Source organism: Rhinopithecus bieti, unplaced genomic scaffold (genome assembly GCF_001698545.2).
Source record: "Rhinopithecus bieti isolate Rb0 unplaced genomic scaffold, ASM169854v2 scaffold_8307, whole genome shotgun sequence".
Taxonomy (NCBI): Eukaryota; Metazoa; Chordata; class Mammalia; order Primates; family Cercopithecidae; genus Rhinopithecus; species Rhinopithecus bieti.
Window position 1 is genome coordinate 2,519,625 of NW_016806443.1, and position 24,204 is coordinate 2,543,828.

At 40.5% G+C, this 24,204-nt stretch overlaps 1 protein-coding gene across 1 annotated transcript in view; it reads right to left on the reverse strand.

The window, feature by feature from the left end:
• Positions 1-24,204, reverse strand: part of DGKI (diacylglycerol kinase iota) — a 382,898-nt gene that overhangs the window by 13,590 nt on the left and 345,104 nt on the right. The window contains exons 29-30 of the mRNA XM_017876519.1: positions 12,490-12,527; positions 8,198-8,318 (exon numbers count right to left, since the gene is read on the reverse strand). Of these exons, the coding sequence (XP_017732008.1) occupies positions 8,198-8,318; positions 12,490-12,527 (159 nt within the window). The remainder of the gene's footprint in view (positions 1-8,197; positions 8,319-12,489; positions 12,528-24,204) is intronic.

Below are 24,204 nucleotides of genomic sequence, written 5' to 3' on the forward strand. Positions count from 1 at the left end.
ACCCTGTCTCTACTGAAAATACAATAATTAGCCTGGCATGGTGGTGTGCGCCTGCAATCCTAGCTACTCAGGAGGCTGAGGTAGGAGAATCACTTGATCCCGGGAGGCGGAGATTGCAGTGAGCTGAGAATGTGCCACTGCACTCCCACCTGGGCAACAGAGCGGGACTCCATCTCAAAAAAATAAAAAATAAAAAAAGAAAGAAAAGAGTCAATACACATAGTGTGTTTGAAACAGTGCCTGGCACACCACAGGTACTGCTTCAACTTTAGATAGCATGAAGTATCCTATTCTCTGTCCTGATACAGGTCACACTATGTCAAGATATGGGATCCTCAGTGAAGGAAGGTGGTATGAGAGGGTTGTTTTACTCCCACTTACATGTGAAGCCACTTGTTGACTCAAATTCTATGTCCTGAGAACTAAGCACCTCAGGCCTATTTAGCTGCCAACAGGGCACTCTTTACAACGTCAGCAAGGGGCTTAAGTGCCCAATGGTCCTCTTAAAGAGTGCCTGTCACCTTCAGAGAACATTCTAAGCTGCTCCTCTTGAAAGAAATTCCATGAATATGAGCAGCCTAGACTCATTAGTAGCTCTGTTCCCATTGGTACTGCTAATTGCACAACTATTTAGGCAACAGAGGCCTTGTTTACTTTTCTCCTTCATTCAGCACTGTCATTCAGTGCTCTCAGAGCCTTGTCACGGTGAGTCTACAGTCATCCAGGGTCTAAGCCTCTATGCAAGTGAGGGGATCCTCAAGCATTTTAATTGGGCTAGCATAGCAATAATTTGACAATATGAAGGTGGGGACAAGGGAAAAAGCTGTTCTTCACAATTTGTGACCAGAATCACTACAAACGCAGCCAACCCAGAATTATTCCAGAGCTGATTATCCAGTCTGTGAGTCAGGCATGCCCACGGCTACCCATCACTCTCCCTCCCTCTGCACCCTTTCATCCTCTGCAGCTGACAGAGGTGAGAGGCAGAGGCACTAATACCAAGGCAAGAAACTTTTGCTCTTAATTAATATCTTAAAAAAAAAAAAACACCAATTAAAGATTTGGGGAATGGCTCTCAAATAATCAATTTAATTCACTTCATCTTTCCTTATTCTCCCATCAACATAGATGATTACAAAATAGCAGAACGTTTTGAACACTGGACAAGAAGAGGCAAAAGTAGCAACCAGCTGACTACAGAAGAGAATGGGCAGCTATTTTTAACAGCACAGGTACGTTTTCTAATCATTCGTGGCCTGCTTTAAGATGGCTGTTTGCATAATGCTAGCAAGGAAGGACTTACAGAGAGTGGATGCCAGGAGAGGCTTAAGACAAGGCTGTTCTCCTTATTTGAACCTGCACTGCCCAATGGTGAGCTATGCTTTAACTGGACAATGTGGAGTTTAACTGTACCCTGTGGCTTTTAGTGTAGAAACAATAACACCTACGATTTTTGAAAAGTTAATCTGAGTCTCACTAATAAAGGAAAGGAAACAAAAGGAGAAAAACAAGAGAGAAAAAAACAAAGACTAGTCAGGCACGGTGGTTCACGTCTGTAATCCCAGCACTTTGGGATCGCCAGGTGGGAGGACTGTTTGAGTCTAGGAATTCAAGACCAGCCTAGGTAACATAGTGAGACCGCAGCTCTAAAAAAAGAAAAAAAAAAAAAAAAATTAGCTGGGCGTGGTGGTACATGCCTGTAGTCCTAGCGGTTCCAGAGGCTAAGGAGGGAAGATTGCTTGAGCCCAGGAGATCAAAGTTACAGTGAGTCATGACTGGACCACTGCACTCCAACCTGGGTGACAGGGTGAGATCCTGTCTCAAAAAAATAAAAATAAAGACAACTGAATTCCTTCAATGTACATGAATGGGCAACATTTGAGTTTAGGGCTTGTTTTATATACACATACATTCTGATTGCGGACACTATGCCATCTCCCCTAAGGAATTTCAAGGGAGACCATCAAGTTGTCAGCAGAGAATTCACTGTTGTTTCCTCAATAGAAAAGGAAATCTCAGGTCCCTGTCTCTTCCAGGGTTTACTGAAATGTCCCCCCTTCATCCTTTGGCTGACCTGAATCAGAAAAAATACTGTAAAATCCCTTTTGAGGAGATATGGGTGCAGATTTCTCCATGAAAATTTCAGATGAAAACGGCCACTGCTCTTCCAGAACCCTAGACCAGCTGTCACCTGAACTCTGCTTATGACATTCACATGGCACTACCCTGCATTGTGGTTGTTTATCCACGTTTCATTTCCCTTGCTGGTATTAGGAATATGGAGGACACAAACCATCTCTCACGTATGGATGAATTTTGGCAAGTAACCTAACTTCACTATGCTTCAGTTTTCAACACTTGTCAAATGGAGATGAGAGCTTACTGTATAGGGTTGTAAAAATTAAATATGATAATGCATTTAGAACATTTAGAACAATAGAGGTTAACAGTGATTGTTACAGAAACTTTTTTTTCCTCACAAGTGCCTGGGACAGAATTAAAATGTTTTAATAAATGAATGAATAAAAGACATTTTAAAATCATTTTGGATCCCAGCCAATATCACTTTAAGAGAAAGATTCGCAATTGAAACATGGATTCAAAAGACTGTGCTATATGGGAAATGGTCTGAAAATTAAGGGAAAGAAAATTCTGTTAAGTGGACATACACATCAGTATTCAGGAGATGCCCAGGGAATGCGAAAGGAAGCAAAACTTCACAAATCTTTCAAAATGAGAAAGTGAACATCATGTTAAGTAGCCAGGCCTTCCAAATTACAATGTTGCTGCCCAGTATTCATTCCATAGGCTCTTCTGTTGGATACCCCAGCTCCCGCTGATGTGACTTTGTCATCAATATTATATCTGTATTATATATGACGTGCCTTTTGTCACATGCATCCTTTAATTTGCTTCCCACACCAATGCCTCCAAATCCCCTTTGCTATTCCTTCCACTTCCCATGGCCTCTCTCTGGGCCCTCATTTCCCATTAGTCTCCCTGACGCTGCCAGCAGACCATTCCAAATCCTCCCCTGCCACAGGACAAAAGCTGCACAGATGTGGGGAGAGCTGGCACTGGGAATGCTAACAGCACTGTCATCCTGTCCCAGCAGGATGGTGGTCGGTTCTCTCTGGGACCAGAAGCAGAAAAAGGGGGGTTAAAAAAAAGAGAAAAGAAAGACTGAAGACAGAAAAGGAGGGAAGACAAAATAACCCATTGAAATCAAAAAGGAAATGCATGAGTGAGATTTCTATCAGGAAAACCAGTAGGAGGCAATGGGGTAGGCGTGGGGAGAATAAAAACAAAAGAGCAGAGTGTGCAGGGTGGTGAAGGAAAGAAACAACACAAAAGTCCCTTGGAGGGGCAAACGAGGGGGAGGGAGTGGGCAGAAAATATGGTTGAAAGGAGCTGAAAAGCGGGAAGCACTGAGAGGAATCTCAGCTGGAATCCCTGCATCCTTAGTCTCTCTCCCAGTCTCTGTGGAATTGTTAACTCTTCCTCCCCGAGTCTCTTTTCAACTCTCTAAATGTCCAAATTCCAGTTTTTCATAAAGGAAAGCAGCATGCTGTATAGATGAGAGAAGACATCCAAAGGAAGAAGATGCAAGCTGAAAAAAACTCAAGCCTCCCATGGCGCTTTCAGAACATACCGCACATCTCATGTGGCACAGCCCCCAGCCTGCTTTAAAAGAGCCCATGGAAGAGAAATCAGTTGCTGCTTGTTGTGTCTGGGAGAATAACTAATCTCAGGACTCTTGTTCAGGTGTCCTCTTGATGGTGGCGGCCCACACTCCTGACCAGAGCCAATGAAGAAGAGGGCAGAGCAGAGGGGAGAGGGGCTCAGGAGTAAGGCTGCAGGAAGCAAACGAAGTGTCAACTCAAGAGCCACAAACAACATCAGCTGTGCACCTGGAAAAGAGCCTGTGAATCCTTCAGAACTGCTATTACTAAAGCCATCATTACAGTCAAGTCTTTGAACAATTTTTCAGATTTATGTCACATGAAACCATGGGACAGACATAAACCAAACTGAAAAATAAGTAAATGAACAACAAAGGCTTTAAAAGATTTGCAATATTCAACAACCAGGAGGAATGTCTTTCTTGATCTTTGGCATAATGTAAAACTTTTATTTATTTATTTATTTATTTATTTATTTATTTATTTTCATTTACATGAATTCAAACTGATCAGACTTACCTATTGCAAATCTGATGCTAATTTAAAAATACAATGCCATAGTCTGGTATACATCCCTAAATCCCAGACTTACTGAGGCTTCTTGGAAAGGCTGTTTTCTTTGTTAGGTCAGGGTATTTCAGAGTTATCATCATTACTAAGTTAGCAGAGACTATTTCAATCAACAGAGATCACCTTAAGAAGGTGACTACAGTATTGAAAAGGTATTGACAAGTTTCTGTGTACTTGTGCCTGACTTCAAAACACTACAATTTAAAGGAGTTTCTATCATCAAAAAGAGAGGAGTGGTTTTGCTATGATCGTTTTCAATAAAATGCAAAGGTTAATATAAACTGAATTAGCAACTAAAGATATCAAAAAACAAACAAAACAACAGTTGAGCTGAAGTGTTTAGCTCTTGTGGAATTAGGTGAATTAGGCTATATCAAATGATTTTACATCCATATTTCTGAATAAATAAAAAAGTTAAGATAGACATCGAGAATGAAATTGACAATGTCTATCAAGTTTGATAAAAACTAATTTCAATAAGAATCAATTGCATTTGAGTCTCCATATTCAGCTATAGTAGTAAAGTGTTAAAAATTGTCATCCTTCAAAAATGCAGTGATCCTTGGACTGAACATCATAATACCATTTTATTTGCAAACAAAAGAGATGGATTGTGCTCTTCCATCTCTACAGTCTTTCTCCCTGTGTGATTAGAGATCCTGGTGAGGCAAGAAGAGTATAGGATGCCTTCTGAGACCTCAGGAATTATTTGCCTAGAAGTGAAGTTAGGATGATTACTGTGAATAATAATAATTGTGTTTCTTCTAGTGAGCATAAATATTAAGCTGATTAATTTATAACATCTAACCAAAGCATTGGAAGACTAAGCACTCCCACCCCTCAAAAAAAGACTGAATTCCTTTGTGTCCTTCCACTTGGGTGGAGTGGTATTGTGTGACTCAGTCTTTGCAAAAGTCACTGCAGGTTAATAAGAAACAGATTTGTATTGGAATGTTAGGTTTTGATCAAAGCCCTCAGAGACTAATGTGCCAGATGAATTGATGCCAGGCAAAGTAGGTGTGTACTGATCTACATTTGGGGTTAGAAACTCCAAGTCCTGTGAGCTTGGATGAATGGTGCTTTCAAAGGCCCTATTTTTGGAGGCAGGGGAAAGAGAGGAAATAGAGGAAGTGAAAAGCTACTGTGTTAGGGTGATATCATCCCAGGACTCATCATTCATGTCCCTGGGGCGACTCAGATGAGGAGTCCTGCTGTTTTCATTTTTAGTATAATCATATTTCAAATATTGCATGGGCTATACTTATGTTAAAACCTTCATTATTGTTATCATTTTTTTTTTCTTCAAGAAACAGGGTCTGGCTCAGCTGCCCAGGCTGGAGTGCAGGGGTGCAATTTTAGCTCACTCAGCCTTCACCTTCTGGGCTCAAGCAATCCTTCCACCTCAGCCTCAAGTAGCTGCAACTATGGGCCCACCATGCCTGGCCATCTTGTATTTTTATTTATGAAACCTGGGTTCTTAGGACCCAGAACCAAAGTCAGATAGAAAAATGAAGCTCTAAGGGATTCCAGGTGAGTCAGAAGTTCAGGACATTGCTCACTTTAAACTGCAGAGACCGGGACATAAGAGAGTGTGGTAGATTAAATATCTCCATGAATTATTCACAGCTCTGGCCATCAAACAGTGGAATCTGTTTCCCAACCTTTTAAGTCTGAGCTGGCCCTGTGACTTGTTTTAGCCAACAGTATACAGTAGGGAGCAACCAGAACTTCCCAACTTAGCTTCAGGACATCTGGCAGCTTCCACTATCACCCATGGGAACCCAGCACTACCATGCTGTGAAGAATCTTGGGAAAAAAAGACCAGGTGTTGAGAAAGGCTTAGGTGTCCTGGCCTTCCATAGCCATCCCAGCTGAAAGCCCCAAACATGTGAGAGTCCATCTTCAATAAAGCCTCATCCAAAAAAGGGGCTGACTGCAGCCTCGTAAATGAGACCAAGTGAGATGGTGGATACAGAGAGGATCCTAGGACTAGGGGAGGAAATACTGCTTCTCGAGGAAAGATGAAAAGATGGGTGGGGGGATGTGGAGAGAGAGATTCCTGGATTGTGTTGTCACTCAAATAGATGGCCAGTGTATCACCTAACTCCAGAGAAAGGGTAGGTGGGCACCAAATGTCTTAAGGTATCTAAGCAAGCATTCAATCTCTTGGGTAAAGGGTATACTAAAAAGAGTAGATTGGAAGTGATCAACAAGACAGCAACTAGGAGAACTTTAAACCTGAGCTAAAGAAAAATCAAGTGACAGTATACATCTAACCCTCACCTGAGCTTTGTGCAGTAGAAATCCTGAGATATTTTCTTATTCAGGGAAAAAGAATATAGTAGCACTGTGGCTTCACTCTTGCCCAGAAAAGAATAGTTTTAACTGCAAGAGATTGAATAGCCAGGGAAATAGGAGATGGAATGATATAAGCCCCAGACTTAGCACCAAAAATACATCCTACCTACCTAGGCTTTCCAGGGCAGACGGGTTTGGGATTATCCAACCCAGCCTACAAGGAGTAAAGAAATTTTGTCATCACAGCCCTTCTGTTTTCCTGGTCTTTCCTTTTTCCAACCCACCCTTTCCACCGTATTTCAGACCAAGGGTTCAAGCAGAATCTCCACAGTGAGAAGGTGCTGAAGACAAAGCAAGGGGTGTCTAATGTGATTGATAGTTTGGTACCTACCTTGCAAGGACCTTGTGAAGATCAAATGATGGGATGAGTCTACTATAAACAATTGGCAAATATGTGCTTGACAAATGGTAGCTACGTTATCTGTGGCTTTACCACAGGACTTAAAACAGCTCCACATATCTGTTTTAAATTTAATCATACACATGATCTTATTTTTTCTTTAGCCTGCAATTACTTGAAAACAGTGACTGTATTTTATTTTTGTGTGTGTACCATCTATAACAGGCAGCTCCTGTTAGGGACTACACAAGTATTTGTTAAATGAATGAATCAATGAATGGAATAAGACATACTTGCTGAATTGCAAAAAAAAAAAAAAAAAAAAGAAAGGAGCAAAAAGGATGTGAATGTTTACGAGTATGCTTACTGTCTACAGGCTGAATTTGGGTGCAAAAGGAGTCGGCCATAGGCTGACTATCAGGGCTCAAAGAAACTTTTCCAATCTCTCTGTATACCAAGGTCCAGTAGAATTAGACTCTTTCATTCCTTCTCGTTTAAAACAGCCTAGCTAGGCAGTATTTTTTCCACTTTATTCCTGGAAATACTATGAAACATGATAAGTTGAATGTAACCGTTTAGATTTAGTATTCATCAAATGTGTTTATGCTTCCAAAGGGTTTTTAAAGGCAGGTGCTATAGTGCCTGCTACTTCCTGCAAATGATCTGGCACCAAATTAGAAATCCAGTTAGAAAGCAGTCTGGAAGGTTAGTAGGATCTGCCACAGACAACACAATAGTACCAGACGTTTTCAAAGAGAATAAAGTGTAACTTGGGTAGAAAAGATAAATGAGATCAAACACACACACACAAAAAGAGGGGAGAAACTAGAAAGATGTAAAAAAATTATCCTCATGAATCTTCACAATGATGAACCACAAATATGGATTAGGCAGGGAATCCCAACCCATTAATTTAGAGAAGAGCTCTAGAAAAAATAAAGTGTACAATGCCAGGCTGCATTTATTTTTGTCCCCTATTAAAAAAAAAAAAGTAATTAGTCTGAAAAATAGCCTGTAAAGAACTTGGTATGAATACTGTTTCTATTAATTGCTTGGTTAGGATGGCCCATACGTGTCAGTGGTCTGCAACCACGACTGCCTCAAATAAGCAGAGGCAGTCGGCTAAAAGTTCAAGAGTATTTCCGCCATTCTGAAGACTGTCTGGATGAAAGGCATCTTAGAAAATGCAAAATGCAATGGATTTCACAGATAAGTGATCCTTGGTAAGTTCACTATGCCTACTCACCGTGGTCAAGGATATATTTCACAATCTCCCCGTTGCCGGTTTTAGCTGCGTAGTGAAGGAGTGAACAGTGATCTGGTCCCTGAATTAGCAGACTGCCTCCATTTTTATAGCTTTCTATTAGCTGCAAGAGAGACATACAAAAAGAAGCTCAGGCAGAATCCGGAACAAGGATAACAGCTAACTGGTAATAAAATAAGAGTCATGTAGCAAACCATAATGTCAATGTCAGAGGACATAGAGAAAAGTCAAAAACATGAAGTAACATTCCTGGACTGTGTTATCACTCACAGAGATGGCCAGTGTCTCTTCTAACTCTGGAGAGAGTCTGTGGGTATTGAACAGGCTAGGGAAACTGAATCATGCTGAATTACTTTTTTCATTTATTTTCTGAGCACTGGTCTCTATGGTCTCTGTCTCAAGGGAGTGAGGGGTGGAGTGGAAAACAAAAGCCTCTCTATGTTGGCTTAGCATTCTCTTGAGTGAAAGAGTAATTATGGCTATAAGCAGGAATACCTTGATGACTGTAGCTAAGCTTCTTGCTCGCGTCCTTCAGTTTTTCTTTAGTCTTATGAAACTATATACCAAATATCAAAGCTGCTTTGTCTCTCCTGTGTAAGATCACTGAATACAAGTATAGACACATACGCATGCATGCATGCACGCACACGAACACACGCCTGGCTTCTTTCTTCATCCAGATCTTTAGCCCAGCCTGCAAACCTTGTGTTAATCACCCAACACATACCTAACAGGCTAGAGATGATGTACAGAGTGAGACCCAAAATGATTCCAAAAATGTAATAGTTTCTATGTGAGAGAAGACTGGAAAAAAAAAAAAAAAAACAGAATTTTGTAGCCTGAGGATAAGGTGGCTAAATGAGGATATGGTCTAAGTTTATAAAATACTGAACATTACAGAAAATGTGAATGAGTCCCTCATCTCCAAACTACAGTATATCAGGACAAGAGTGCCTACATGAAGCTTCTAATAGGTCATTTTGGGACAAATGACAATTAAATAACCCAGCAGGTAATAAGCAAAATGAACACATTATCTTTGAAGAAGTTAGATGGCACACATTATAGATAATCAGACATCCCATAAGGTGAAAGAGCATAAATGACATAAATGCAAAGGATAAGCCCTAGTGTTCTATACCATTGTAGGATGACTGTAGTTAAAAATATATTAAATAGTTGTAAATAGCTAGAAAGAGGATGTTGAACATTCCCAACATAAAGAAATGATAAATGTGGGAGGTGTTGGATATGCTAATTACCCTGATCTGATCACTGTATATTATATGTATCAAAACATCACTATGTACTCCATGAATATGTATAATCATTTGTCAATTAAAAATATTTTTTTAAAAAAAGAACGTAAATTCAGAGTTCACGTCTTCACTCAAATACATCCATGGAATTGTCATGTGCTAGATGTCAGGAAGATAAATGTGAATACAATTCAGTCACTGTGCCCAAAGCCCTCACAGCCCATGGGGGAGACAGATAGGTAAAGAGTCACACAGTAATGGACGGGAACATCACAAAGGTCTCAGAGAAGCACTAGAGAAGCATGAAGCAGGGGACAGAAAGAGCCATGGAAGACCTCCCAGGGCATGGATCAAAAGCAGTAGCTGAATGAAGGTAAGGAACATATGGGACTTCCATCCCTAAACTGGGGGGGGGCAAGAGGGCAGGAAGAAGTAGCTAGCAACTTTCCACAAAAGTCTAAAAGGGAATCCTGTTCTGTTCAACCACATTGTCTTAAAATGACACTCCTTTTCTTTGTGGGGAGATCGACAAAGAATAACAGCATAGACCCAACCAAACCTGTTCAGGGTCAACTGCCTGGATCCTGCCTTCCTGTGCTGTTTCTAGACACCGTGAACATTCAGTTAGTCCATGGGCATTTTTTGCAGCCCAGTTGTCCAGGAGCTATTTGTGACAGCCTTCACACAGGGGTGGCTCCAGAGACGTTCTATTCTCTAGTCTCTCGCTCTCTTTCTCTCCCTCTCTCTCTTTCTTCCTCTCCCTCTCCCTCTTGTACAAACACATACACATGTACCCAATTTAATATTTTATATATATTGCACTTTCTACTCAGAAGAAAGAAACAAAAGAAGTTGGAGAAGAGAAAGAGGGCATGAATATTTGAGAAGGAAAATAAAGAAAATATGTAAGAGAGAAAAAGTAAAACCTTAAGCCCTCAGAAAATATTCCATCTCTCAGTAAATAAGGTGTTATTGGCCGGGCGTGGTGGTTCATGCCTGTAATCCCAGTACTTTGGGAGGCTGAGGCGGGCAGATCACGAGGTCAGGAGATCAACACCATCCTGGCTAACACAGTGAAACCCCGTCTCTACTAAAAACATAAAAAATTAGCCGGGCATGGTGGCGGGCACCTGTAGTCCCAGCTACTCAAGAGGCTGAGGCAGGAGAATGGTGTGAACCCAGGAGGCAGAGGTTGCAGTGAGCCGAGACTGCACCACTGGACTCCTGCCTGGGCGACAGAGTGAGACTCCATTTCCAAAAAGAAAAACAAACAAACAAAAAATAATAAGATGTTATTAAGTCATGTTTTAGTCATTTAGGCAAGAATTATAACAGAGAATGCATTAGGTTGGTGCAAAAATAATTGCAGTTTTTGTCACTGAAATGATAAAACCGAATTACTTTTGCACCAACCTATAATAAGACAACCAGCTGGATATAGTGATTTCCCACATTGCAAATGATTCTCTATTTAAAAGTACAAAAAAAAAAGTGTGATAATAAACTCAGGATCCTGGGAAATCAGTTGCCTAAACTGAAAGCATATAGAAAATGAAATGGAAGGGTTTCAAATGTACAGTGCTTTGCCAAATTTTCTGGTGTAGAAACCCACCAGGGGCAGGAATCAATTATATTAATGCCTTTGTTTCCCACAAAACCTAATGGAAGGCCGTGCACAGAGTATAGGATGGTATGGGCTTAATCCACTGGTAAGAAACGGCACTGAACTCATCAACATACTGCTTGGAGAGCACTCTTCTGAGTAACAATTTCTACTGACACTATGATCTGTGTAGTGGCTCAGGCACCATTTTCAGGATTATGTGCCTAAAGGGGGCAGCTGATCAAGATGTTTGCAACATTTTCTCCATTTGTTTTCTTCTAGTAACCTGTTGAAAAATGTAGCATAGGTGTCCTTCAGTTTGTCCAACAGATGTGCCTAAAAAAATGTATGTCTGAGGGTAAGAGTTTTCAGCTTTCTCTTAGGGCTATTGATTCCTCAGTCTGCAATGGCAACTTACTCCACAGGCTGAGGAACCAGGTGTAGCCTCTGCCTTCAGGCAGCTGTCATTACTACAGAGCAGATCAGTTCCAGCGGGGGGTTTGCAGGGGCATATGGGAAGTCATGAGCCTGATGCCTGAAAAGGATGTGGGACCAAAAATAACTTTAGAATATTCATAGATGATGTTTATATTATATAACAAATATTTGTATTTCCGCCATGTTTAGCTATTTAAAAAACACAGATCTACACTACCAGAATATTAATAAAACAGCTAACATTTTAGAGCCCCTTCCATGTAATAGGAACAGTCTTGAGAGCTTTCTATGTATTATTACATTAATTCCTCATGACAAGCCAAAAAGAGAGGTAATATTATTCCATTTTACTGATGAAAAAACTAAGGCACAGAGAGAATTAAATAATTACACGAAATCACACAGATAGTGTACGGCAGAGCCAAGATCCGAACTCAGAAAGCCTGACTTCAGATTTTACATTCACCCTCAGGGCAGTGGTGACTGCTTCCTTCCTTCTCAACAAAACTCACCAGAAAACATAAGCACAAATTAAACTATTCCAAGTGGATCAAGGTTCTTGTTTGACTAACTATGATCCCCAAAGTATAAAACTATAAAAAGGAAAGATTAATCTCTGACCTGAAGAATGCATTTCTGAGTGTTGTCCAGGTAATTCTTACAGATGCATTCATTTCAATACCTGCCTGAAAGGAAATCTTTAAATTCTTCGAATGTCAGCTTCCAGAGGGCAGGCACACTGTGCACATTGCAGCCTGGGGACATGCAGTTCATTTTAAGTAACTGAGACAAGTACCCTGGTGCTCTTGAACACCCTCTCTGCTCAGTTCTCAAAAGAACATCTTGCCTCTTCTATTCAGCCAGTGCAAGCACGGGGATGATAAGTGATAGACGGGAACAGAAATTTGGTGAGGAATGATGTTGATTTAATGTTCTTAAAGCATCGCCAAAGATTTGGTAGGAAGATATCTTACCTTCATAAGATCACCAGCTATTACTGCCTGCAAAATTGCTGTGAAAAACAAAAGAGAGATGTCCTATTAGTAGAAGACCCTCTCATTAAAATATTACACAAAGTCGGATCCATATTTGGGATAAGTAGTCTACATTTGGGGCAGGAATCAGAGCAGGAAAATATCTTGGTCAAACAGACTGAGGCCCCCTCTTTAGCCCTTCCCCACCCAGGTACCCATTCCATGCATCCTTCTAGAGCCCATGTGTGCCCCTCCAGCTTTGGTACAGTAAATATTTAAAAAACTGGAGTCACACCAATTGGGTTCAAATCTCAACTCTGACACTTTAAGCACCAGGACACTGGGCAAATCATTTAACCCCTCTGAGCCTCAGTTTCCACATTTGTAAAAGAACAGGTTTAAACTTAGTAGGGTTCATGAAGTCCTATGAATGTTCCTAACCCAGCCACGGATGCAGAGTAAGTGCCTAATCATGATTGCACTTACTTCCTTCTTTATAGTTTCTTCTACTTTGCTCTCCTGGGACTTAAGCAATCACCAGTCTTTTTGTGTGTTTTGTGGTGATAGGTAAATACCTATTGCTATGAATATTAAGAGGACTGGAGACAGCAAAGAGGAATCAAGTCTATTTTAACTGTGTTCTTGAGAAAAAAACCATATGTTTGGCATATAATTTACTGATGATTTTTATGGAAAAAAGCCTAGAGGTAATAGGTAACTTAAACTACTTTTAAGAATATGTAGCCTTAGGGAAAAAAAATAGAGGTGTCTAATGATTCATGCACCTTATGTGGGGTGTAGAAGAGGAATGAGAGGCTGGGCACGGTGGCTCACGCCTGTAATCCCGGTACTTTGTGAAGCCGAGGTGGGTGGATCATTTGAGGTCAGGAGTTCGAGACCAGCTTGGCCAACATAGTAGACCCCATCTCTGCTAAAAATACAAAAATTAGCTGGCGTGTTGGCACACCTGGAATTCCAGCTACTTGGGAGGCTGAGGCAGGAGAATTGCTTGAATTCGAGAGGCACAGTTGCAGTGAGCCAAGATTATGCCACTGCCCTCCTGCCCAGGCAACAGAGTGAGACTCCATCTCAAAAAAAATAAATAAATAAAATGTCTTATTTTAGATTCAGGAGATGCATGTGGTGCAGGTTTGTTACAAGGATATATTGCAAGATGCTGAGGTTTGAGCTTCTATTGATCCCAACACCCAGAGAGTGAACATAGTGCCCAACAGGAGGTTTTACAGCCCTTGTCCCCCTCCCCCTTCCCTTCTAGAGTTCCCAGTGTCTATTGCTCCCATCTTTGTGTGCATGAGTACCCAAGATTTAGCTCTCACTTACAAGTAAGAGCATGTGATATTTGGTTTTCTGTTTCTGCATTAATTCACTTAGGATAATGGTCTTCAGTTGCACCCCTGTTGTTACAAAGGACATGATTTCATTTTTTTTATGACTGTGTAGTATTCCATGGTGTATATGTACCACATTTTCTTTATCTACTCCACTGCTGATAGGCACCTATGTTGATTCCATGTCTTTACTCCTCTAAATAGTACTAAGATGAACAGTGTAGCACATGTGTCTTTTTGGTAGGATGATTACTTTTCCTTTAGGTATAGAATCAGTAATGGGATTGCTGGGTCGAATGGTAGTTCTGCTTTAAGTTCTCTGAGAAATCTCCAAACTGCTTTCCACAGTGGCTAAACTAATTTAAATTTCTAACAACAGTGTATATGCATTCCCTTTTCTCCACAGCCTCGCCAACATCTGTTATTTTTTGACTTTCAAAAAATAGATTTTAAGGCTTTAAAGTCACAAAGTTTTAGAAGAAAAATAATTTAAATGTATTTTGCAAAGTGATATTTTATTCCTATTTGAGTAGTCTCTCATACAGAGTTAGTCAAAAGTGCTGTATCATGCATTAAATTACATGGAGCCCCCAGCTGTCACAGAGCAAAACCCCCAAAGCTTTTATATTGAGTATTTATGAGTCCTGGGTGTGCAGATGCAAAGGACCACAAGAATGTTAAACTCGCTCATTGGCCCTTGGTTGAGTGCCTTCCCTTTGACCAAAGCTGAAGCCTTGGAAATTTATGGCAATGATGAGGGCTACTTGAACATCAGAGGAAAAAGAAGGTAGGAAGAAGAGAAGAATGGAGAAAAATGGAGAACAGAAAAGAGAGAAGAAAAGTTCCTCGCCATAACAAGCTATAAGCAGCATCCTCTTTGCATTCCCCTGTGAACCCTAGCATATTGCTTTGCACATTGTAGGTGCGTACCAATTAATTGTTGAACTGACTGAAAAGAAAACAAAGAGAGAAAAGGAGAAGAAAAAAGAGATGAAGATAAGAGAAAGGGAATTAATAAAGTGCTATGTGTTTTTTAAAAATCCTATGAAAACATGGTGTCTTACTCTTCATTTTATAAATGTCTACAGTGGAGTTTAAAGTAAGTTAATTCTCTCGAGGTAAAGTGGCCCAAATCAGCACCATAATACAGACCCTGTGTGAGCCTGTGTCCAGTGCCCTCAGTGAGTTCATCATGCACAGAACTCTACTAGGCTCTGCAAGGCCTACAGGCAGGGAAAAAACCACTGTTGTCAGGTTTCTAATGTGAAAAAGGCTCTCAAGTGGAGTCTAACTTTAATCACTACAATTTATTGGACACATAAATTTTGGAAGTTATTCAGTCATTTTGAACCAATTCTCTCATTTGCAAATGAGGTTAGCAGCTGCACTGCTCACCTCTCAGTAGTTAGGATAAAATTTTTAAAGTGTTTTATAAATAGATATGTTATATAAACAGAAGGCACAGTTTTCAGTATTTTGTGACTGCACATAAGTACATGAAAAAGACATATGGACCTTCAGAAGGAGCCTACCAATAAGGGTAAAATTGGCATGTGAAGCTGGGAAGACATATCCCTGTTAATATAGAACCCATCAGATTAGAAGCACAGATAAATGAGCCAAGGATATGGTGTGTAACAAAAACCCTGCATTGAAGGACAGGGAAAGAGAGGCTGGAGAAAGTAAAGCCAGTCCTTCATATCTGCAGGTTCCACATCTGCAGATTCAACTAACCTCACATTGAAAACATTCAAATAATAATAATAATAATAATAATAATAATAATAATAATACAGTAAAAAATACTATAAATTTTAAAAATACAGTATAACAACTATTTACATAGAGCATTTGCATTATATTAGGTATTATAAGTAATCTGAAGATGACTTGAAGTGTACAGGAGGATGTGCATAGGTTACACACAAATACTGAGCTATATTAGATCAGGGACTTGAGCATCTGTAGATTTTGGTATCTGCAAGGGGTCCTGGAACTAATCCCCCACAGACACTGAGTAACAGTTGTACTAGCAATCACAGGTCCAGGGGAACAAATCAGTCTGGACTTTAATACTATAGGATGTTCTCCTGACTGAAGTAGAATGTCCCTGATAGGAGAGAAGCAAGGTTAGGAAAGTTGCATGAGGGCACAGTTAATGCAAAGCCTTGTAACACACACAGAAGTTCAAAACATAGCCTATGTTCTTGGCCAGGCATGGTGGCTCACGCCTGTAATCCCAGCACTTTGGGAGGTTAAGGCGGGTGGATCACGAGGTCAGGAGTTCAAGACCAGCCTGGCCAAGATGGTGAAACCCTGTCTCTACTAAAATAAAATAAAATAAATTAGCCAGGTGTGATGGTGGGCACCCATAATCCCAGCTACGCAGGAGGCCAAGGCAGAGAATTGCTTGAATCTGGTAGGCGGAGGTTGCAGTGAGCCGAGATTATGCCACTGCACTCCAGCCTGAGCCACAGAGCAAGACTCTGTCTCAGAACCAACCAACCAACAAAAAAAAAAGACAACAACAAAATAGCCTATGTTCTCAAGACTGTATTGAAACATTTGTCAGAATTTAAAAGTTAATAAAAGAGAGAGAGAAAACAGAGAAAGGAGAAAGGAAACAGAAAAGGAAAGAAAAATGAATTAATTAACTGAAAGCATTTATGCAATAAAATTTGGTACATGTAAGCAATAAAGCAAGATGATGAAAAAACTCCCCAGGACAAAGGCTATTTAAGGATCACTAAATATATAAGTCAATAAAAATAGGACAGTCTGGGTAAAACTCTTGACTAGGTGTGGAGTTCATAGACGGCTTCCTGAAGTAGGTGAAGTTTAAGCTGATCCTTCTATGATACATAGATTAATTAACAAAGAAGGTTTGAAAAATCCTTGCAAGATGAAGGAAGGATGTGAACAAAGAGATAATGGTAAGTCATAGTGTCTGAGGGAATCTGCAAAGAGCTTTGTGTTGTCACATCTGAGGTGGAGAGTAGTCTCAGGTAACACGATCCAAGGTTTCACGGGAACCACTCCAGGGAGTGAGTCTGACACCAAGATAAGGCACTTAAATTTTATTCTCCTGGTGATGAGAAGCTACTAAAGAGCTAAAAGCAAACCAGGAGAGCATATAAATGTCCTTAAGCATGTCAGTGTGAGTCTGCTTCTCCCCCTCTGGAAACAGTTAAGTTCCCACTCTTCGCTCCTTTTCTCCCCATAGCCAACACTACAGCCTCTTTCAACTTCTACCCCATATCATTCACAAGCATTGTTATTTATGTTTATTGGTTTCCAACAGCCTCCCAGTTTGAAGTCCCCTTGAATAGGTAGAAGATCATATGACAGAATCATAACCACGAATAATTTCCAATTGTACTGGATGTGGAAAGCATGAATATTTATTTTAAGTCAAGCAATACACCCAAGGGTAGCTATTATGCAAACATTATTAGAAACAAGGCTCACTTCTCTCTCCTGATTAACGTCCTTCCCTATGAACACTGTTGTTGAAGATTTCTTCCACATAAAAAGAGCCTGAATCTATTATTATTCAACTCCAGATAATAACCTTCTGAAGGACTGAGCTTAAAAACAAATAACGAGTTGTTGTGATTACATTATTCTTCATAGTTTCTTGAGCTCTGAGCTTGTCTTCTTGCCTTTCTCAAAACTCCTTCATACTAAGGAAACAATGCTCCAAAATTCAAAGAAGCAGGGAAAGTCAAGTTGCTAATGGACATAAAAGTTGTTAAGTATGTGAATAATAAGTTTCCTGGAAAATTAAATCACAGAAATTTATGAAGACAGGAATGTAAGGGGATAGGGAAATGAGAAATTTTCATTTTTACAGGTTAGAAGTTGAATCATTACTTCATAGGAAATGGTTTATTTTTCCTTCTATGCTGTACCTTCAAATAAATTGTTGTTCAGTACACATACCAAGACAGAAAGCTGGGACTAAGAAGTCAAGACTTTCAGGAAGGAACTGCCATCTTCCTTCTCACAGCCTCTCTTAAGCCTGGGCTCCCAAGAGTCTGGATATGCTCAGACATCCATGTGCAGAAGGAAGAGATGGCTTCTATCATGTGGAATCAGGAAAGGGAGAAGACAGCTGCTGTGATCTGAATGTTTGTATCCCTCCAAAATTCACGTTGAAACTTAATCCCCAGTGTGGTATTAAGAGGCGGGGCCTTTTAGGAAGTGATTAAGTCACGAAGACTTCACCCTTATGAAGGAAATCAACGTCCTTCTAAAAGAGCCTTGAGAGAGTTGCCTGGACTTTCTCTCTCTTCCACCATGTGAGGACACAGTCTTCATTTCTATTCGCTTTCCCATTATGCGAGGATGCAGCAAGAGCTTGCCATCTTTGAAACAGAGCAATTTGCTAGCACCTTGATCTTGGTCTTCCCAGAATCCACAACCATGAGAAATAAATTTCTATTATTTATACATGATCCAGTCTAAGATATTTTGTCCTAGCAGCAGGAACAGTCTAAGATCCCCACCTGTTCCCACCATGCCAGGCCCCGTTTGAGGCAGTAAGAAGGCAGCAATGTATAACACAAAACATCATCATGGAGTTACATTTTTGGCAAGAAGTACAAAACAAAATCCAGCGTATTATTAGGAAGGGATATGCCATAATTGAGTCTACATTCAGACTTCCTGTGTTTAAGTCCTGTGAGTGCCACTAACTGCTATGACCTTGGGCAAGTTAGTTTACCAAGCTCCAGTTCTATCAGTGGAAAAATAAAAAAGCAGTTCTTTTGAGGCTCTGTCTTGCAAATAAGCTCAAGGTACAGAGAATCTAATCATTAATGTACCTGGACATCTGCCGAGAGCAGCAGGGAGAACTGATGTTTTTAGCCCCATCACACAGAAAAAGAATTATTTTAGACTAAGGTAGAATTTGGCGTATGACTACTTCTGAAGGGATGGCTTAAGGTTGTAATTATTGCTGTGCAGAAGAAAATACTGGGGAATAAAAAGTATACAGAACTTGCCAAAGCCATATATATATTTGTGATTCTCAATAAAGCAACTGAAATAACTACATCGTTACATACAAAATAGAATCACAACTCTGGGGGTGCAGCCCAGTGGTACAGCATTTGACTACAAAATAGAATCACAACTCTGAGCACTTACGTCTGTTTTTTAAAAGTTTAATCTTTCATATTCAGTTATTTTTTAGTTTTAAAAAATAATGTCCTATTACCAAATTGTTGCCTGTCCATAGTAGCAGTCATCTAACTCTTTTTTTCCAAAATTATAGAAGAAAAAAATAAAAGCAAATATAAAAACTGCTAAACAAAGAACGGCTTGTAGAGTTGTAGGGAAAAACATCAGTTGATTCATTGAGAATCATAAATATATCTAGCTTTGCCAAGTTCTGTGAACTTTTACTTCTAAATATTTTCATGTGCAAAGCAAGAGTCATGACCCTCAATTCTTTCTTGAGGAGTAATAACACTCTACTTTCTAGAGCTGTATTTGGTCTTAGTCTAACCTTTCATTTCATAGATGAGGAAAGTAGGGCTTGAGATCTGAACTGACCTTTGCAGGATCACACAGATTAGTCAGCAATCCAGCTGAGAGATAAAGGACTCTTGTTTCATTTACTTGCTGCCTCCCTTCCCCAAGTCTGAGTTTCTTCCACTATACAATGCTGTTTCTCCTTTGTTTAACTTGGAGCAGGACAGCCAAAAATGAAAATAAATAACCCCTGGAAAAAGTTGCATGAATGCATGACATACAAAATGAAGGTAAAGTAAATTTACAGTTTTAAGTCCCAACTTTTTGTGTGTGCCAGCAGAGACACAATCCATGGCAAATGTGACACAAATAATTCTCCATCTTATCATGACTGAAGTCTTCATAGTTTGCCTTTATTCAATCCGTTACTTCTTGCGTGGCTACCAGATAGCTTATACCATAGCTGCCTAATAGCTCACTCTCTGAGATACATATTTCTGCATAGACTTTCCTGTATTTACATTATCAGAAACATTCTGTCCAATTTTTCTACTTTGTGAGCAGCCAGCCATGATACATGAGCAACAAACTGTGAAGGCTTAGTTCACACACAAAAAAATGAAATTTAGTATAATCGTTAAACATAGGAAAGGTAATCTAACACACATTTGCTGGTATGGATGACCACTGTGAATTATGCTAATGAGGCATAAATGGAAGCAGCTCAAGAAAAATGACTGTAATTAATATTATTTTACATAGGCATACTGAATAAGTCCAAGATAAGGTGAGAAAAAGAAGGAATTATATACATATGTAAAGACCTCTGTATTTTCATCTAGTCCTAGAAGACCTTCTCACAATCAGTAAAAACATATGTGACAAATTATTTGTTATAATAAAAGTTAAAATACTGAAGGTTTTTAACATATTAGAACAGATTTAAGATTATTCTTCTAATGAAATGCAATTCTGTATCAACTATTATTGTAAAGGTAGACTGAGGCTGGAGCCGAACCGGGAACGAAGACACACGGCAAATGGCAGTGAGAATAGCCTTTATTAGGGCTTGCGGGCGAGGTTCCTCGGTCCAAAGGCATGGGCCGAGGAAGTCACGCTGAGGGAGGAGGGTAGGGGCTTCTTATAGCCTGAGAGGTAGGGAAGCTGGTTGTGCAAACAGGGCCGGGGGGTCTTGAAACTACTAGGGCAGGAGTTGAGTAAGGGTCATGAGGAAGGGGTCTTTGGAAACTGTCAACCGAAACTGCCGTTTACGAACTTGTGGAATGCAGGTGAGCTGCAGGTCATGGGGGAGTGTGGTTGCCCAGCTGGAACCTCTGACGTATGCAAGTCTGCGGGTGTGTACAAGGGTGAAGGGAGTCTTTAACAAAAGGCCTGCTACGCCGGGTAACGCCGCCATGTTGGGCCTAGATTCCTGCCTAACAATTATTGCATAGCAAAATATATGGCTTAAAACCCAATTATTCCTTTTGCTCAAAAATCTGTATTTGGGGCAGGGTTCTGTAGAGACAGTTTGTCTTTGTTATACCTGGCAGCAGTTGGAGCTGCTCCACTAAGAGCTGAAAGATCCACTTTAAATATGATCAGACATATGGCTAGTAACTAGGTACTGGTATGGGCTGGGAGTCTTGGTTCCTCTCATGTGGGATTCCTGGGCTTCCTGTGTGCTGCTTGGGCTTTCTCATAAGATGGTGGCTGGGCTCCAAAAGCAACAATCCCAAGAGAGCCCAGTGATCAACTCACCTTGCCTTGGAAATCCCAAGGTATCATTCCTGCTGAAGTCCCACATTTGCCCATATGAAAGGAGAGAGAGCATAGATCCCATATTTCAATGGGAAGAGCATCAAAGTCACATTTCAAGATGAGTGTGTAGGTGGGAGAAGATGCCACGGCTATTTTTGAAAAGTACAAACTGTCACATCATACATTTGAATTGTGATGTGTTTTGAGTTGGAGGGCTGGTGTTGACTTGTCAGTGTTGGGAAAGGACTATGACCCACAGTCTTGTTACCTATGTCACTTAAGGGAATGTGTTATGCATACAATGTCATCTGGTTTATGTCATGAGTATCTTGGAAGAAAAATTTAAAAAGCTGAAAACTGCTTTTCTGGAGGAACAGCTTTTTGGAGCAGGAAGAAAAAACAAAAGCAGGGGAAAGACTAAGAAGACAACCAGTGCTTGTTGGATTGACTTAAAAATTCTGTCTTAGATAAGTCTGTCCCTAATCTCTCACTAACAATCAGATGTGTTCAGTCACAGTGGCTCACACCTGTAATCCCAACACTTTGGGAGACCGAGGCGGGTGGATCACCTGCGGTCAGGAGATTGAGACCAGCCTGGCCAACGTGGTACAACCCAGTCTCTGCTAAAAGTACAAAAATTAGCCAGGTGTGATGGCAGGCGCCTGTAGTCTCAGCTACTCATAAGGATGAGACAGGAGAATCGCTTGAACCCGGAAGGCGGAGGTTGCAGTGAGCCAAGATCGTGCCACTGCACTCTAGCCTGAGTGAGAGAGGGAGACTCTGGCTCAATAAAAAAGAAAAAGAAAATCAGATGTGAGAGAAGAGACTCTCTCAATCTCCTCCCCTTTTTCCTCCTTCAAACACTCACTGAATTCTAGATTTATACCCCTCACACTCCATCTACCAGCTTCTCCTCCATTGCTGAAACATGGTGCAGAGCACACATCTCACATGGCTACCTTCTCATCATCCCTGGGATTAATCTATCAGTGGCATCAAAAGGCCATTAAATACTACAGTGGCCTTATAGTCAAACACCACCTGTGCCAAATCCATCTTAGAGTGTGTAACCATAGATAGGAGACAAAAATAGGTTTTGTTTCTCTCTAATGACAGAATTAATCCCCCAATTCAATTAATTCCTGCTAATTAAATGCATGAATATATATTGGCTCTTTCCATCCGCTGTGGCAATCCTTTTAAAGCTCCTATTAGCATGGAAGAGATTTCTGTTTGGAGAAAAAACAAACAACCTCCATCTAGTGTTCCCTCCTGACAGAAAACCTCTACCTTGCTGCCAGAGGACCAGGATGTGCTCCCTTCAAAAGCAGTCCGTTCCACTTCCTTTATTCACCGCTGGAAATGGCTATAAACAGCATAGGGACCAGATGTCTCCCCAAAGCATCCCATTTGCTTATCTATTGTTGTGAAATTGTTTAACTGTTTCACATGTCTACGTTCCACTTCTGTAATTAAGTCATAAGCATGAGGACATTATTTTCTCTTTGTTTTAGCCATACTATATCTTTCACTGAAATCTCTATGGGACAGAAAATACATGAAGTGCTTAATAAATAGTTGGTTGATCCTTTTGACCTGGTGATTCAGCCGGATATCATTTCAATACACTTTAAACTCTGGATTGAGGAATACACTTTGGAGCAGGAAGAAAAAGTGTATTATCCAATACACTTTAAACTCTGGATTCCACCTTTTAGGGAGTGGAAGAAAGCTCACTTTACTGGCCCCTGCTATACCTTGCAATCAATTTTGGAGTCACAAATATCTTCAGATCTCTTTGTAAACCTCATGGTGTTTATTAGATGCATCTAGTAAACACAGCAAAACACCACTGCAACTATCTCATGAGATCAGAAATGTTTATGAGTCAAATCAGAGCTGTATATTAGCAATGATACTTGTTACTTCCTAGAACATAGATAGTAACCCTTAAATAAGTGTTAAAGCAAACTTCATGGATGAATTAATTTGCTTTGAGCACTGGGTTACTGAAAACAAGCTCATGGGTTACAGGCCCAATGGGCTCACACTCTTCCAGAATCACAGCATGTCACTTTCAGCCTGCTGTGTAACATACATGCCACCAGTCACAAAGGACCAGCAACGGGTCTTAAAATACCTTCTGAAAAATCTCTATAACTCAGTATCAATTTTTCTCTAGCAATAAATTAATATAATTACCTTTGGATGTAATGGGAAAACAAATTTTTTATGTAGTACCACCATCTAAAGTAATATACAGCTATTCCCTTAAAACTAGAAAAATATAACTTCATTTTTAATATCCATATTGTAGAATCCTATTAACTATTTTGTTAGGTAAATATTAAGCTTGCAAAAAATCCAGGGAGGAGTTTTCATATTTGTAAAGCATTTTCTTTTCTTGCTTTTTTTTTTTTTTTTGAGACGGAGTCTCACTCTGTCGCCGGGGCTGGAGTGCAGAGGCCGGATCTCAGCTCACTGCAAGCTCCGCCTCCCGGGTTCACACCATTCTCCTGCCTCAGCCTCCCCAGTAGCTGGGACTACAGGCGCCCGCCACCTCGCCCGGCTAGTTTTTTTTTTTTTTTTTTGTTTTTTTTAGTAGAGATGGGGTTTCACAGTGTTAGCCAGGATGGTCTCAATCTCCTGACCTCGTGATCCGCCCGTCTCGGCCTCCCAAAGTGCTGGGATTACAGGCTTGAGCCACCGCGCCCGGCCTGCTTTTTTTTGTTTTTAAGACGGAGTCTGGCTCTGTCACCCAGGCTGGAGTGCAGTGGGGCCATCTTGGCTCACTGCAAGCTCTGCCTCCCGCGTTCTCGCCATTCTCCTGCCTCAGCCTCCTGAGTAGCTGGGACTACAGGCACCTGCCACCACGCCCAGCTAATTTTTTTGTATTTTTAGTAGAGACGGGGTTTCACCGTGTTAGCCAGGATGGTCTCAATCTCCTGACCTCGTGATCTGCCGGCCTTGGTCTCCCAAAGTGCTGGGATTACAGGCATGAGCCACCGCACCCGGCCTTGTAAAGCATTTTCATCTTGAACCTAAAATAATTACAATACACAGTAACACTATTTCCCCCTTAACATTTGAATGAAATAATATGTGTGTTGGAAACTGATGTAGCAAT